Source organism: Ictalurus furcatus, chromosome 20, assembly GCF_023375685.1.
Source record: "Ictalurus furcatus strain D&B chromosome 20, Billie_1.0, whole genome shotgun sequence".
NCBI classification, from domain to species: domain Eukaryota; kingdom Metazoa; phylum Chordata; class Actinopteri; order Siluriformes; family Ictaluridae; genus Ictalurus; species Ictalurus furcatus.
This window is the reverse complement of record NC_071274.1, coordinates 5,852,484-5,869,307: the sequence shown is the minus strand read 5'-3', so window position 1 is coordinate 5,869,307 and position 16,824 is coordinate 5,852,484. Positions and strand designations below refer to the sequence as shown.

The 16,824-nt window shown below is 40.5% G+C and overlaps 1 protein-coding gene across 4 annotated transcripts in view; it reads right to left on the bottom strand.

The window, feature by feature from the left end:
* dock10 (dedicator of cytokinesis 10) overlaps positions 1 to 16,824 on the bottom strand; it is a 113,043-nt gene that overhangs the window by 33,935 nt on the left and 62,284 nt on the right. For all 4 annotated transcript variants that reach the window (XM_053652250.1, XM_053652249.1, XM_053652248.1 and 1 more), the window contains exons 3-12: positions 16,548 to 16,637; positions 13,776 to 13,858; positions 8,599 to 8,671; positions 8,216 to 8,353; positions 4,115 to 4,249; positions 3,745 to 3,931; positions 2,116 to 2,201; positions 1,921 to 2,004; positions 1,509 to 1,661; positions 85 to 339 (exon numbers count right to left, since the gene is read on the bottom strand). In XM_053652250.1, the coding sequence (XP_053508225.1) occupies positions 85 to 339; positions 1,509 to 1,661; positions 1,921 to 2,004; positions 2,116 to 2,201; positions 3,745 to 3,931; positions 4,115 to 4,249; positions 8,216 to 8,353; positions 8,599 to 8,671; positions 13,776 to 13,858; positions 16,548 to 16,637 (1,284 nt within the window). The remainder of the gene's footprint in view (positions 1 to 84; positions 340 to 1,508; positions 1,662 to 1,920; positions 2,005 to 2,115; positions 2,202 to 3,744; positions 3,932 to 4,114; positions 4,250 to 8,215; positions 8,354 to 8,598; positions 8,672 to 13,775; positions 13,859 to 16,547; positions 16,638 to 16,824) is intronic.

The following is a 16,824-nucleotide window of genomic DNA, read 5'->3' as shown; positions in this document are numbered from 1 at the left end:
AAACCTCCAAAGAATTTCCTGTGTGTGTGTGTGTGTCTATGTGTTATACTCAGTCACGCTCTTACACTTGAATGACTCTGATACCTGTTTAGGGAAGCACAACCAGTCCTCCAGTTCCTGACTGAGCTGGCAGTCGCCATTTCTCTTCTCTGTCGGTGACTTCAGACCATTCTCCTGCACTCCACCATGACTTCCAGGTGTGCCCTGAGATCCGGGGTTTCCCAAGCCGCTGAGCATTTTTCGTACAATCTCGTGGTTGAGGTCCACGTGAAAGTCAGCCGAGACCTTTCTGTTCTCTCGCATGTCCAGCAGCGCCAAAGTTACAAAAAAAGGCTCGATCTAAACAGAAACAGCAGCCAGTTATAGAGGAAAGAAACAATAAATACGCCAGTGAACTGAAGTCGCAAAATGACAAGTGTATGTGATATGTGTTAGGGTTGTCAAATTAAGTAATCAAATGCAAATGCAATCAGTAGTGGCGAACTATACATTCATATCACATAAACCTGAAAACTGTTTATCTATTAAGCAAAGAATATCACAAGGTAATGTCATAGCATATCTATTACAAATGTCATGTTTATTATTTCTATCCTGTGTTCGGTTTACTGTCTGTGCAAAGTTTGCAAAGTAGGTCACATCCTGGTCCTCCGGTTTCCTCCCACCTCACAAAAACCATGCTGTTATTTATGTGTCTACACTAAATTATCCCTAGCTGTGAATAACTGTGTGAATGTGAGTGCATGGTTGCCTGTGATGGACTGGCTTCCCCTTTACACCCTTTAGAATCTTCAATATTCCTGCATAAATATAACAAGTACTAAAAGTAGATAGCAAGAACCCAATTAAAGAAATGAGATGAGCATCAACTCTTTCTTTTTTTTGGAGGTCCTCAGAAAGCTCCTTTGTTCATGCCATGATACACTTCCACAAACATGTGTCGTGAAGAACAGACTTTGATAGATCCCTGTTCTTTAAATAAAACAGGGAGCTCACTCACACCTGATCATCACCCCACTGATTGAAAACACCCGACTCCAATTTCGCCTTCGAATTAACTGCTAATCCTAAACTGCTAGAGGTTCACATACTTCTGCCACTCACAGATATGTAATATTGGATCAAATGACCAATTTCTGCCTCATTTGTTTAATTAGGTTTTCTTCATCTACTTTTAGAACTGTGAAAATCGGATGATGTTTTAGGTCGTATTTATCTGCAGAAATATAGAAATTTCTAAAGGGTTCACAAACTTTCAAGCACCACTGTACATAGTGCACTAAGCCCAATAAAATGCCATTTAATATTCAGCATACAGTAAAAGAGTGACTCCAATAAGTGAGTTGAAAATCATTACCTAATCACATGTATTATCACTATTAAGATGAATACACTGTTTAAAATCAAAGGATCTCTTGCCTTTGAATATTTAAAGTGTGTAAGTTTTTTTAAACTTTAACAGTCGTGTATACAGTATATCCTGTGATCATGTGTGTGTGTGAGCTCACATTAGTGACGGGCTCCGTCTCCGCCTCATTCACACAGCCCTGCAGTGTGAGGTTGAGAGAGCGGCAGTAAATCATTAATCTCTTTCCCAGCTTCTCCTCGAAAGGTCGGATGTGCGACGGCTCCCCACAATCCCCCCGTGGACTCCTCAAAACCTAGAACACACACCTCTGATTTTAAGTAGCAGCAATTAGAGCTAACCATTACGGTATAAAACCTGTTTTGATGGGGAAATTGGGTACTTTATACAGCATGTCCTAGATTACATATACAGTATGACACATTCAACTAGACTGCAGAAGATGATTCTCAAAGCTGAAAGCTGAATTTTTTGTGGCCATCACAGACAGAATTTCTAAATTAACTGCAGGTGTGTGTGTGTGTGTGTGTGTGTGTGTATGATGGGAGACATACAGGAGTATCAGGGTCCAGGGAGAACAAATTCAGTCTCTCTTCTCTTCTGGCTGCTCTCACTGTCTCTTCAGTTTCAGTTATGTACTGATAGAACAACAAGAAGTGTTAGTTTAATGGCATGATGTTAAAATGTATTCATAATGAAGAATACTAACCAAGACGATTAGCAGAGATGTCTGGGGAGCTGAATGTTACCTTAGCTAATTCAGGATTGATTCCGTTTTCCGTCGTTTCCTCGTTTTCAGTGAGACAGCCGTTATTCGAGGACAGATCAAATACATCTGAAAAGATGGAAACATAACGTTAAAAGTGAGAAGAATTATTCATATTGTTATCTGGATCAATATATCACATGATCGTGCTATTACTCTTAAGACAAGAAATACAGACTGAGCATTTAACTACCAGTCTTTTTTTTTTTTTTTTTACTTTCAGATCTGCTAAATATTTCAGGCCTGGTATGTAAACAGGTCTAACTTTTATACGCACCAAGGCCACTAGACAAAGAGATGCTACAAATAGAAAGACCGGTTTGTTCAGGGTATGTAGAACCACGGTGCACAGTGAATGAACACCTACAGTCCTGAATCACCACCTGCAGTGTTTATTTGTGTCCAGCTGGACTGTAGGTGTTCATTCAGTGCTGGGAATTGTGCTGCGTAGAGAGAGAGAGCAGAGACAGAACAAGGCTAAAAGGAGTCATTCTGCTCCAGGGCACAGGCTGACTCAGCTCCTCTTCATCCCTCAGTCTACTCATCAAGATTTTCACTTTCTTCTTGCTAAAAAAAAGCCTTGATTGTGCAGCTCAGAATTTCCTCTTAACTGCCCTGAACTCAAAACTAAGAACTATATCTACACCAGACTGTTCCTCCTGTCATGTTGTAAAACATCAGTGAAACAGATTAGTTCCTGTTATCACTAATGTTATAGCGGCAATGGACAATCGTTCCTCGCTCAGCCTCTCTTCTTCCCTTTCTTGACAAAACAAAAGGCATCTCCTAATTTTTGTGGAGCAACTGCCTGTAGTATGTAGTAGTTCCCTGGGAACAATAAAGTATTAAAATGAGCGCGTTAATATAAACCTGTAATTTGATTTACAGCTAGTCCTACTGTCAGAGCTGCTGCTGTGGAAAAAAAACCGAATCAGAGCCTTCTGAACATTTACATTTACGACTTTTTAGCAGACGCCCTTACCCAGAACGACTTACTTTTATCTCATTTATACAACTGAGCAACTGAGGGTTAAGGGCCTTGCCCAATGGCCCAACAGTGGTAGATTGGCAGTGCTGGGGCTTGAACTCCTGATCATTAACCCAGAGCCTTTAACCACCGAGCCAACACTGCCCCACAGTTGTTACTGAACAATCAGGATGGAGAATCTAAAAATGTGGCTGTATGTGACTGTGAGAATCTAAAAATGTGGCTGTGGTTGGACTAATAATTAATGCAGGCATTTGCATGTTATATTTACTTACAGGTAAAGGTGAGAATGTATAGAATTAGGTTAGAGAATTCTTAATAAAAGAACTGAGAGGCAGTGATGTGTGGCTACATGACAGGAGGTTATACAGTGCAAACGAATTCAGCTAAATTTGTGTTTATAGTCAAAGGTTTATGATGCAGTAATTCAGCACTTATAGACGTCACAGAAGTGTGAACTATTATTTATGCAAAACCTGCCTTATGTCTGAGAAACGTTCACTTCACTGCATTATACAGCTCCAAACTATGCTGCTCCACTCAATGCTCCACACTGTTTCATAACTGTTAACAGATCTGGTCATTTAAAGGATATGAATTTGATGCTGCAAGTTTTAGACTCACCGTGTCTGGTGTCTGTCAGGTCCAAGCTTTTGCGGTCCAGAGCGGTAACCTCGGGTGGGCTGATCTGGAGGATACGAGTTAATGTGTTGATCCAGTCCTCCATGTCCTGCTCGCTCTCTGCTGCAAGCACAAAGTATGTCACTTCGTTCATCTTCAGCTCAAAGGCGTGCTTCCTCAATCGGTTATTCTGTAAGGACAAACAATGATCAACTGTCAGGACCTTGACAAGGACATTTAAGCTCAATGTGAGCTAAGCTGACCATCTTCTGGGTTTCCATTGCAAAATACTAGCAATAAGAAGAGCCTTGGTGGGTTTTACTGTCTATACCCGTTTTATTTGTTGCGTTGTTAATAAGTATTCGGTACTAACTTGAACTACCCCTGTGCATGAGTCCAGAAATATGCAACCTTTAGGCTCCTTTGAGATTTTCTCATCTTTGTAGAAGTTCATGATGTAGGAGTTGTCAGTTAGTTGTGTAAGTTGGAAATATCTCCTCTTGAATGACTGCAAAGACAAAAGTATAGGTATAAGCATAAATAACAACAAACCACATGCATGTATAAACCACTAGTGTAATGTTCAAATCAAATGTGTTGGCATATAACAACAGACCTTTAAGTTACAGGCTCTAGAATAAGTTGGTAAAAATAAAATAAAATAAAAACAATAACCAAATGTTTTATGTATGGGCAGACAAATCTTTATACCTTGACCAAGTTTCAACACAGTAACTGACTGGTCTCATAATCAGAGTATAAGGTTTAGTCAGTGATTTTGGTGGGAGCTTGCTGAAGCTAATTGGACTGAATCTCAAAATGCACACAAATACAGTCAGGCCCATAAGTATTTGGACAGCGACAGAATTTTCGTTATTTTGCCTCTGTACACCACCACAATGGATTTGAAATGAAGCAATCAAGATGTGATTGTAGTGTGTAGACGTTCAAGCTTTAATTCAAAGGGTTTAACAATAATATTGCATTAACCGTTTGGGAATTACAGCCATTTAAGAATAGCAGTCATTGACTGCAAAGGGCTGGCATCCAAGTATTACAAATAATCCTAATATTTATGATTATGCTAGTCTGTCCAATTACTTTTGAGCCTGTGAAAATGGAGGGATTCCATTTTCTAAAAGATGGCTGTACAGTAATTCCTAAACGGTTAATGCAGCATTTTTGTTAAATCCACTGAATTAATGAACCACATCTTGATTGCTTCAATTCAAATCCATTGGGGTGCAGTACAGAGGCAAAATAACGAAAATGGTGTCCCTGTCCAAATACTTATGGACCTGACTGTACACCTGCTCCGTGCAGTGTTTTCTTGGGGGATGTAAACATGTGTAAAATGCTGATACCACCTAGTAATTTGCTCTACAGAGAGACATGGTATTTGGGCCAAACTGTGGCTAATACACGTCCACATTTCCTCATGCTAACGTCCTTAAAATCATTCATTACAAATAGAGAAAATTTCATACTCTTTCACTAATTAGTCCCATGGCAAATAAACAACGGCAAAATGTTGAACGTCAATCACAGTTATTTTGCATGTTTACAAAAATGTAAAATATTGTTTAGTCCCTGTGTAATCCTTATGAAAAAAATCAACCGATGTCTGTGGAAACATGGAGAAGTGATGTGAATTATTTCTGCATTTCAACACTCTGTATAGCCAATATGGCCTTTTAAATGCAAATAAAAATGATACACGAAGTGTTATAGATTCCATTTTTCTTCCAGGCTTTATTCACTTATTTACTTTCCTTCTGTGTTGCCTCATTTTTGAATGACATATGAAACATCTTATATAATAGACTGACAGCTAGTCTCAGCTAGCATGCTAAGTTAAGCTGCTTAGCTAGAAGGTTGTAAGAATCATCTTTTAACTAAAAATAATCCCTAAAAGAAGCCAGAAAGCAGCATTCAATGATATAAAGTACTTCCCCTACGGAAAACAATCTTTATGTTAACAGCTTGTTAACTAACATGTCAGCAAGTCCAGAAAGTACAACCATCTTATATTAAGATGCTAGCTTAGCTAGTTTGTCTAAAAAATGTTGTAAGGTAACTTGTAATTATCCTCACAGAAGACAGACACCAGCTTTTGATTTTCTCTTGCTGCTGGTTTTGAAAGTAAAAGCCTGTGTTTTCTCACACTTAAAAAACAACAACAACTAAAACCCAAAGATAAAGACAGATTGACTTTTAGGTAGACAGTTAGCAAAGTCAAATTTCTGCTAGTACGGTCATGCTACAACTTTTAACAAATTGTGCTTTTCATTACGAACACTAGTATTGATACAGCGTGTTCTTACAACAACTTCGCAAGGTAGCTTCAGCTAAGTGTGAGGTGTGAATAAAAATAACCACACAAGTCCATAATCGCTCTACACCAGCATGCATGTTCCATAAAATGTGTTAACTCTAAACCAGTCATAAATGTTACTTTTTTTTTACTCCCTTGCACTCAGACAGAAAGTGTGCATTGTGAATTGAAACTACATTTTAAAACAATGAAATAAACCCAGAACAGAGAAACAATGGTAGACCATAAGTTAAGTTTAGCTGTGGTTTAGCTGTGAGGTAAATATATTCAGAGCCAGGCCTGTTTATGGAGGAGGAATAAAATAAAAAGTAAAGTGCAATGAGACTACTCATAGGAATTGCATTATCTATATACTGTATCAGGAGGAGTTTTATGAGATAGGTTTGCACACTCTTCAACTTTTCTTATACACTCTATCAATAACAATTCAGACACGATGTACCAGATCTCATTAGCTGGAAATCTGAAATGGATAGATGATGGCTCAACAATGAGCTTGCTGACATAATGGAAAAACAAATGTGCTTTTTACAAGCCAAACGTTAAACTGCATTAGTACAATGACTGCTTGTGGGTCACGTGACCCGAGGAATGTGGAGGTTCTCATCACATTTATATGTACACTTAATCAGAACCATGTCTTGATGTTTGAAGAGTGTTTATGTCACATTATACGTTTTTTTTCATTGTAGTTTTGCTTGGTTTTCTTACTTAAGCCTTTAAAAAAAAATATTTGAGGTCTTTTACTATTTATATAAAGCAGGTCTATTTGGATGAAATGCCTTAATACACCAGACCCAAAGTTAGGCTAGGTAAGGAATAAAACATGATAAGGCCAGGGGTGTAACCTGGCCTGGGCATTTGGGGTGTACCCACGAATAATTCTCCACTTGGAGCGGTTTATCACTACGTAACTGAATATCAGTAAAAGAAGACGTCAGTGTTGTAATTTTGTATCTTCAGTGAACGGAGGTGAGACCAATCAGACAGTGTTTACAGGACAATATATGGAAATACTGGCTGACAGGTCTCAATTCTGTCAAACGCTCACACAGTCAGTTAGTGTGAGGAAAAAGTGGATATATTTTCACCAGTAAAGGGGTTGAAACTGAAATAGTAACATCCTCTCATGCTGAGCCAGGACAGCAAGGTGTGTAAATGTCTATATGAGTTCCAAGTGACGTGAATATTATATGAGCAGAGCATAAAGACAAGCTAATGTACTTTGCATGGCACAGTAGCAGCTAAACCCATACAATGATAGCTTAGTTGTGCCTCTTTTTGAACTTTTTGTTCAATTTTCACATTTTTTAAGCAACTAGCATTCACATCCAAGAAAAATAAATGCATGGAAACAGTCTATTTAGAAAAAATTTAAACGTTTTTTGTTGGAGAAGAATCTGGATCCTAAGTAGTATAGAAGATGGATGGAAGAATCTGGACCCAAGATTATTAACAGTCCAGCTAATGCCTCTGGACTGTTATAGGAAAATAACCACTGAGGGGTTGGTGTGATGCGTTACCACTTCAAAGCTGAGTATTTTCCGATAACAGCATGTCATGTTTCAACAGCATATTTTATTCCTTGTAAACCACAGATTAAAAGTTTATATTAATAAACATCATACGAGTCATACTTTTTACATACATTTGATCCATTTCCAGTTACATTTATTGTCCATTTACAAAGCACTGACATTGGAGACTCCTTCCATGAAGGAAAATAAATGTCTCTTTAAAGGATTATACTCATTTTTAAAATCTGTTTATTATGTCTACTGTCTGTCACACAAGTCTATGAATGAGTTGTTACTATAGAAACGATAACGTATTAGAAAGAGCGCATTAATATAAACCTGCAGCATTACTGTCAGAGCTGCTGTTATAGAAAATGAATTCATTAATAACACCTTCTGACCAATCAGATTAGAGAATTTAACAGCGCTGTGATATAATTATGCTTATTATATCTTAGCTCAATCTGTGCCTTTCATATCCAACTGAATATGATTATATGGACCAGAGTGCTGATCTCAGAGAACCACTTTCCCTCTGAGCTTGATTATATTTCCTGATTAGGTGATTAGTTAGACCAGCTGAAAGAGCTCGCTGAATGAAGTGTCTGATTCGCGCTCTTACCCGAACAGTGATGCTGTTGTTGACCGTGCTGTTGAAGTTCCCTTTATAGAGCCAGCCAGACTTGAAGACACCTGTCCCTCCACCTCCACTGCCTCCACCTCCCCCTCCCCCTTTGGACGATGACAGCGACGTTGTGTCCTGTGGAAAAAGACCGATATTGCTTCAAACATTCCAGACTTAGTGTACAGGAAACCAGGAGACATGTTATCTTCTTCGAGCCAAGATGGAGGAAGACAAAGACATGCGAGACTGAAGACTTGAATAAAATATCTATACTGAATTCATTTCCTTCTGGGATTTTTTGTTCTTGTGAGATGTGGAGTGATTTGCAAAGCAGCTGAAAACACACGGACACATGCTGGACGTGCAACACTGGGACTGACCTCATCCTTATCTACATCTTCATGGTCGATCTCGAATGAGTGGGTGGGCAATTTCTGAGCCTTATGCAATTTCCTGTTGTAGAGAGAGAGAGAGAGAGAGAGAGAGAGAGAGAGAGAGAGAGAGAGAGAGTGAGAGAGAGAGAGAGAACACAAAAGGATGACAATTAGAAAAGAACAACTGCCCTAGAAAAAGTTTAAGACCGCACAGCACAGAAGGAGAAAGTGTACTGTAATCCATCATCATTAGTCTTTTAGAGGCGATACAACTGAGAACGGAGGACAGGAGAGGATGAGAAGAAGACATCCATTCCATTAGCAGCCCTGCACCATTTCCACCGCTCCACATCTTATCCCTCAAACCCATCCTCCTTGATGAAGCTGACCATTCTGAATCCTGTTCTTGATTTAATTTTTTCCTGTCTTCTCTCTTTCTTTCCATTCCTCCTTCTCCCTGATGGCTGGAGAGCTGATAAATGGACAGCGTATAATCTGATTTGACCTGTACAATTTGCGGGCTCTGCGTCGGATTGCGTTTAGCCATTAAGAGGGCACAGAACAGCAAGACTGCATTTCCTATTACACATTATATAGCCACTGTATTTCCCATTATATCAGGCTGTTATTTTCCATGTGCTGGATGGGTGTGGAAGAAATCAGAGCTTCGGCATGTCACTGTGAGCCATTTTTCAACTTTGTATTTTGTTTTTTTCTTTCGTTATATTTGCATGAACTTAGTCACCGTACTATTGTGAAACATATCCTGAATATTCAGTAACTATTGATCAAATGTATATTTAACACTCCATCAATCAATGGAAAGAGAGCACCATTGGACCAATGGTAACCAGATGTTTCAGCATCTGATCACTTGGGATGGTTTTTTAGCAGGCAGATGTTTGTATTTCCCAGACATTTGTAATCTTTCACAACAGTTACAGTAGGTTTCCTTGCATAACAAACCCATCGGTTCTCCATGCACTATTCTTTTTACCATTCGGCATTCATTAGTTTCTGTCAGACTCGTTTTCTGTTTAGAGCTAATAGAATCATAACATGTAGAATCGTGTAAGGAATTAAACACAACAGGGTGTGCTGTCCTAGGAAAATAATACGTTAAGGCATAGTGGGATTCAGCCTGATGTAAAGCAGAGCCAGGTTAAATTTGATCATTTCATTTTGGCGGTTGTATACGGTGTTTTACTATCAAAAAAGCTGTCTGTACTGTCTGTTTTATCTTCGTACCAATGTTACTGTGGAAATTATTGTGTGAATTGTTTTCCCAGCAGAAGGCTTACACCCCTCCCATTTCTCATCGCCCTGCTCACCAGCAGCTAAACACAAAGTCACGATACTCTACACACAGTATCCCAACAGTGTCTTGACTAATCTTACAACAGACTTGCAGCAATAAAATAATTCATTTGTTTATACTAATTCAAAATGTCCGATATGTCGATTTCCATTCTGCTGGCAGAATGAAATGCCAGGGTACTGCAAGAAAGGGTTAATTATCAATTCGTCCATATTGAAACACACCAAAATGACTATTTATGGTAAAGTAAATGACCTGGTTAAAATGATTCCTGATTTGTTGTAACAATTACTGATACATTTAAGCTACAAATGCACAGCTATCATGTAATTTTTTATTTACAAAAATAGCTGATAACAATTATTAATATACAGCGTAAAACCCTGTAACATACCAAACACACTTTTTTTAATGCTAACCCATTAAATTTGACTCCTGATGCCCCCTATCATTTGGTAGTGAAGTTTTAACAGTGTCCTCTACCTACAGCATCGCTCGCTCTGACAGGACCCCACATTCAGGTGTCTTTCACTGCGCCTGCCTGAGCACTCTCAGCAGTCAGGTTGCTTTATTTGTGTCCAGGGAGCTGGAGACACTTCGGCTGACAATTCAGTGTCTACCACACACATACAGTGTACTATACACACACTCAGAGCACACACATAGGCTTTCTGCTGATGTCACATACTGGTCTTAAACCACACCTAAAAATATTCTCTACAAACCAAGGAAAATATAGGCATAACTAAAGATTGGCCTCTGAGTTAATATGGCATACTTTTGAATCCATATACAGTGGGGTCCACTAGTCTGAGAGCACTAGAAAATGCTTCTTTTTTGCATTCTTTTCTAATTGATCACAACAATTTTCATTACAAATTATACTATTGATGAAAACTTGAGTGAAAAGTAGAATCTTTGAAATATGTACATGAATTTTTAGAGTTTCTTAGTATTTGATACATCCCCTTTTTGCTTCAGTGACAGTGTGCACTCGAGCTGGCACAGACTAACGATCCATTTTAGATCAAATCCTTTGGAGTGTCATCTGAACACACTGCAAAGCAGTTAACATGGTCAATCAAGATCACAAATTTGCTTTCATTTAAATCGGGAACCTAGAAATAGTGCAGAATCTTGAATCATAAATATTCACGATATTGAACATTTACTTACTTTCTAAAACCTTCTGTTTGTTTCCAATTTTAAATAAATAAAAAAAAGCCCAGATTTTCATTGTGGTCTCGGACTAGGGGACTACCCTGTATCGTTACATATTATGTTTGTCACGATCTTGCCGGCAGATGGCGCTGCGGCGATGACGCGCATGAGCAGCTGGAGAGCGCGTGCACATGCTTGAAGTGCGCATGGACGCTAAGACTTTGTTTACAATGGACATGTGCACATATATTGGTTTCTGTTCTGTCCCCTCTATTTAACTCTAGTGGTGTTCATGCTAGAGTTAAACGAGTGTTTATGCCTTAGTGAAACGAGTGTTTATGCCTTAGTTAAATGAGTGTTTATGCCTTAGTTAAACGAGTGTTTCATGCCTGATTTAAACGAGTGTTTCATGCCTGAGTTAACCGAGTGTTTCATGCCTGAGTTAACCGAGTGTTTCATGCCTGAGTTAAACACATGTTTAATGCCTGAGTGAAACGAGTGTTTCATGTCATTGTTGTGTTCTAACTTTAGTGCCTCATTGACGGGTCAATGGAAAGCCCCAGCCTGACCCGCCCTTCCACCTTTTCTACCAGTGGGTGGACATGCTAGACTCCGCAGCTCCCAAGTGGGTGAACACGCTCGAATCCGCAGCTCCCAAGGCCCAGCCTGAGGTCAACCTGGCGACCTCTGGACCCCAGCCCGAGGTCAACCTGGCGACCTCGGAGCTCCCGCCTGAGGTCAACCTGGCGACCTCTGGCCCCCCGTCTGAGGTCAACCCGGCAACCTCAGAGCTCCAGCTTCTCAGCTCCGGAGCTCCAGCCCGAGGTCAACTTGGCGACCTCGGAGCTCCAGCCAGAGACCCGCGGGGAGGTCTCTGCCACCGAGGAAGCTGTCCTGCTGTCCTGTCCCACCGAGGAAGTTGTCCCACTGTCCTGTCCCACCGAGGAAGCTGTCCCGCTGTCCTGTCCCACAGAGGACGTCCTTCCGACCTCTAGCCCCGCAGAGGACGTCGCCCAGCGTTCCAGCCCCGCTGAGGACGTCACCCAGCATTCCAGCCCGCTGAGGACGTCGCCCCGAGGTCCAGCCCCACGGTGGACATCTCCCAATGCCCCAGCCCCGCTGGGGGCGGTGCTCCGCCTGTCTGCTGCCCAGCGGAGGCCACCCTGTTTCCTGATGCATCAAAGGACAGATTACACAGGGGCCCAGGACCGCCGTGGGAGGGGGTGCTCTTTGGCGCTCCGGGAGAGGCGCCTTTGGGGGGGGGTTCTGTCATCATCTCGCCGGCAGATGGCACTGCGGTGATGACGTGCACGAGCAGTTGGAGAGCGTGTGCACGTGCTTGAAGTGCACATGGACGCTAAGACTTTGTTTACAATGGACATGTGCACTTAGTTTGGTTTCTGTTCTGTCCCCGCCCTGTTCAGTTATTGGCGGAGGTGCGAGGGGGTGCTTTGAAATGTTACTAGTTGTCAGCAATTAAGGTAATTGTGACTGGTTATTTAAACCCCTCGCGTTGCTGTGCATGACGGGCGGTATTAGAGTAGCGACTAAAAGAGGAAAGACGGAATGTATAATGGTGCCAGGTGGTAATGTGTCCATGCTCTGTCTAGTTTCCTGTTCCTAGTTCCAAGCTCTAGTTAAATAAGTGTTCATGCCCTAGTTAAAGGAGTGTTCATGCAATAGTTAAAGGAGTGTTCATGCCATAGTTAAATGAGTGTTCATGCCATAGTTAAAGGAGTGTTCATGCCATAGTTAAAGGAGTGTTCATGCTAGAGTGAAACGAGTGTTCATGCTAGAGTGAAACGAGAGTTTATGCCTTAGTTAAACGAGTGTTTATGCCTTAGTTAAACAAGTGTTTCATGCCTGAGTTAACCGAGTGTTTAATGCCTGAGTGAAACAAGTGTTTCATGTCATAGTTGTGTTCTAAGTTTAGTGCTTCATGCCTCGTTTCTAGTTAAAGGATAAATGTTTAAGCTTCATGTTCTTTGCTTCAGTTTGAGTTTTCTGTTTAGACCTTGTTTCCTACCTCCTCATACATAGACTTAAGGGTAAATAAAGACGTTACTCCTGCGCTTACTTCCTGTCCAAGTTGTGTTTCGTAACAATGTTGAGAAATGTCCATGAAAAGCAATATTTACTGACTGTTACAAAGTCAAAACATTGACACTGCAGACTCCTTAAATTCCATAAAATGTTAAATAAACATCTCCTTACAGAAAGCTTCACCATATCAATGATTATACTTGTTTAATTTGTTAAATAACTACACTTTTTTTTTAAATCTGTTATTATTAGACTTAGAATATGTGGACTGTCCTCTTGTCCTGTAATGATGGAAACAGGTTTATTATTATTATTTCCCCACATTTTCTCTGCAATTCCCATCCACCAGTCAGATTTTCCCTATCATATGACAGCAACCAGACACGTCCTTCCTTTGAGACATTGCATCTTTTTGAACTGCTCATTGCTGCTCATGCTGTGTCACAAGGCAGCGAATCTGCCCTCTTCTGCATACATGTCATTGCTGTGATTGACAAGACAGAGAGAGAGGGAGAGAGAGCCACTGGCCCATGACTCCCATCCGTGGATGCTTGCAGCATTGCTATTTGAGGATTTGAACTCACGATCTCCTGACAATAAAGCGAATGCGTTTCTGTTGCACCACTGGGAAACATGTTTGTATCAGAAAAATGGCAGGTACCTGGGCAGCATGCGGTAGTCCCCTGCGTACTCCTGATACTTGTACTCGACCACGTGCAGCTGGGAGTTGTAATACTGGCAGGCCTGAAAAGTAAAAGCGGAGGAAATCGGGTTAGAACAACAGTCACTGGCCTTACTTTATCAGACAGAGCACCAGGAGAAAAAAAAATCACAAAAGTTCAGTGCATAAAGTCTAAATGAATTTCTGGCCAAAATATCTGTTCACATATCTTCCTTGTGGGTGTGTGCTAATGTTTGTGCTAGTGTGAAAGTAACACCTCACCTGTCTCTTGTAGCATTTCTTTTATTTGCATGTGAGAGAAACAAACAGCTTCCAAGCCAGTACTTAATAAGTATTACATAAGTACTTCATGAAAACAAAAATACACAAATTTTACGGTGATCCAAGATTATTTATATTGGATTGTGCTGGTCTGGTAATATTTGCGGAAAACAGGCCTGGTGCAGCTACACTCTTCCATCTTTTCCATTTACATTTACGGCATTTGGCAGACGCTCTTATCCAGAACGACTTACAGAAGTGCTTTGAAGTCTCTATCAATAAATACATCATGATACTGGTTCTCTAGGTCACAGACTAGTGATAAGAACGAATACTATCAGTCTAAAAAAACTCTGTTGGGGAGGTAGTCATGGAGTGATGTCAAATCAACATGGCTGCGCACACTGTGAACAGTATAAAGTGCACCTTCTTTACTTTAGAATTAGTTAATAGCAGTATTGGCTTTAGATCAGTTCATATACAGACAAAGTACTTGGTTAAATCTATAACATTGACTATACTAATGAGAATCATCAATATTAGAGTTATGACTAACAGTAGCTGGCTAGCTTGTTGCTAAGCTACTCACGATTGTTGTCTGTTGTTGCTGTGCTGCTTTTTCATTCCAAAATGTTAAGCTTAAAATATTTTTTTTATGAGCATTACATGCTCAGACAGAGCAAACAAAAGAGATGCTTTCATGGAGGTGTCCATGTTTTTTTTTACCACTTCACCGAACACACCGAACGCGCAGAGGTGGGGAATTATGTTATAGTAATATAATTAGAAACCACTTAGAAAGTACCACAAACACAGTCAGAGGTAATGCTGCTATCAGGAAAGTCTGTGGGTTTTGTCTTTGTGGGTTCGCCATAACGTGCTAACTTCGGAGTTAATTATTTTACATAATATAACAGCATGTCCCGCCATGTTGTCTTCATTAATTAGCAGTTCCACAATGATTTCTCTGAGTTACAATCCGAGGTTGGTGAGTTCGCCGGGGTTAAATTTCACCCAGATTAATTTAATCAGCACAAAGAATTTTTATCGTTCTAATTGGCTTAGTGGTTAGCAAGTTTGCCTCGCACCTCCGGGGCTGGGAGTTCGAATCCTGCCTCTGCCCTGTGTGTGTGGAGTTTGTGTGTGCATGTTCTCCCTGTGCCTTGGGGGCTTAATCTGCATACTCTGGTTTCCTCCCCAGTCCAATGACATGTTCTGTAGGCTGACTGGCATTTCCAAATTGTACATAGTGTGTGTGTGTGTGTGTGTGATTGTGCCCTGCGATGGATTGGCACCCTGTCCAGGGTGTCCTCCACCTTGTACCCTGCTATACCTGGGATAGGCTTCAGGCACCCCTTGATAATCGGTATGTAAAATGGATGGATGGATGTTATAGTAGGCCTATGTTTATAATCGGGGGGAATCAGTCCAGTTTATTATAAAATCCTGCAGTGCATGAGTGGGAATGGTCAAGAGGGTCTGTTAAATGATAAAATCAGTTCTATGCACAGCTCGATCTGGTTTTCTGAATGCACAACAGGCTTAGATGATTCCCAGATGTGATTAATGATTAAAAGTAATTAAACCACAGAACAATGGGATTAACCTTGTCCCTCTCAGGGATGAAAGAACATGCTGTCTGTCTGAAGCTTAGGGACACAGCGACAGGTTATCACATGACTAAGTAAAGAAGAGTCAAGATAACCAAGATAATGTTTGTGCTATACGGTTTAAGATCATCAAGGATAATCTTTCTTTTTCTTTTTTTTTTACATCAAAGTATTTACACATTTGTAGTCTTTATATACAAAGACTACAATATAAATATTGAATACTGAATAAATAGCCACAGGATGGTTCTTTTCTACCAGTACTCCACAGCACACTAATGGGTGGCATATCCATTGACATTTGACAGGGAATGACCCCCCAAGCCCCCCAACCCCACCCCAATCACATATACACAAACACACACACACACACACACACACACACACACACACTCTCACACACACACATAGTCAAGCTGTGAACTGGTTGTCAGGTTTGTTTCCATGCTTGCTCAGAGCTCTGGAACATGTCTGACAGACAGAACTGAACAGAAATTTAAACTTCCTCCTGAAACACACACACACACACACACACACACAACTTGCTCACACGCACTTTCTGACCAAATGCTCAATGATGATCTTTTGCTTATCTAACTGGGATCTTTTAAGTATAAGCTATAATCTTTATTTCACCACACTGACACGCACACACACACACACACACACACACAGAATTAGGTCAAACCTCCCAAATCTGTTGGCTGTAACCACACTGGGAGGTACCCAAACCTACATGTGGCACATGTTCTCCATAGCAGCAAAAACACAAAACATGTAAACATGCACACAGCTTTTAGCTTTACCTGGAGCTCATCATCACACCAGCTATCTTAGATCGCAGCAAACACACAACACACACAAGCACACATCAACTCACCTGTCTGACCAGCAGACTTTCAGCCTGTTCCTCTGCCCCCTCCGGCACAGTGGATTGCTGTGTTCGTCTCTCCTGAGGAAGGGTAGACACCTGTGTGTGGAAGAGCAAATAAATAAATAAATAAAAGTTTCACATTCTGAACATTCTCAAATAGTTACACACAGACTGAATGTTCACTTTTTTCAATGTTACAACATGACAAACAATTAAAAACTGTAACTTTCATTAAGTAAGTCTTTCATTTAAACAGGCTAACACTATGGTCACACTGTATGCC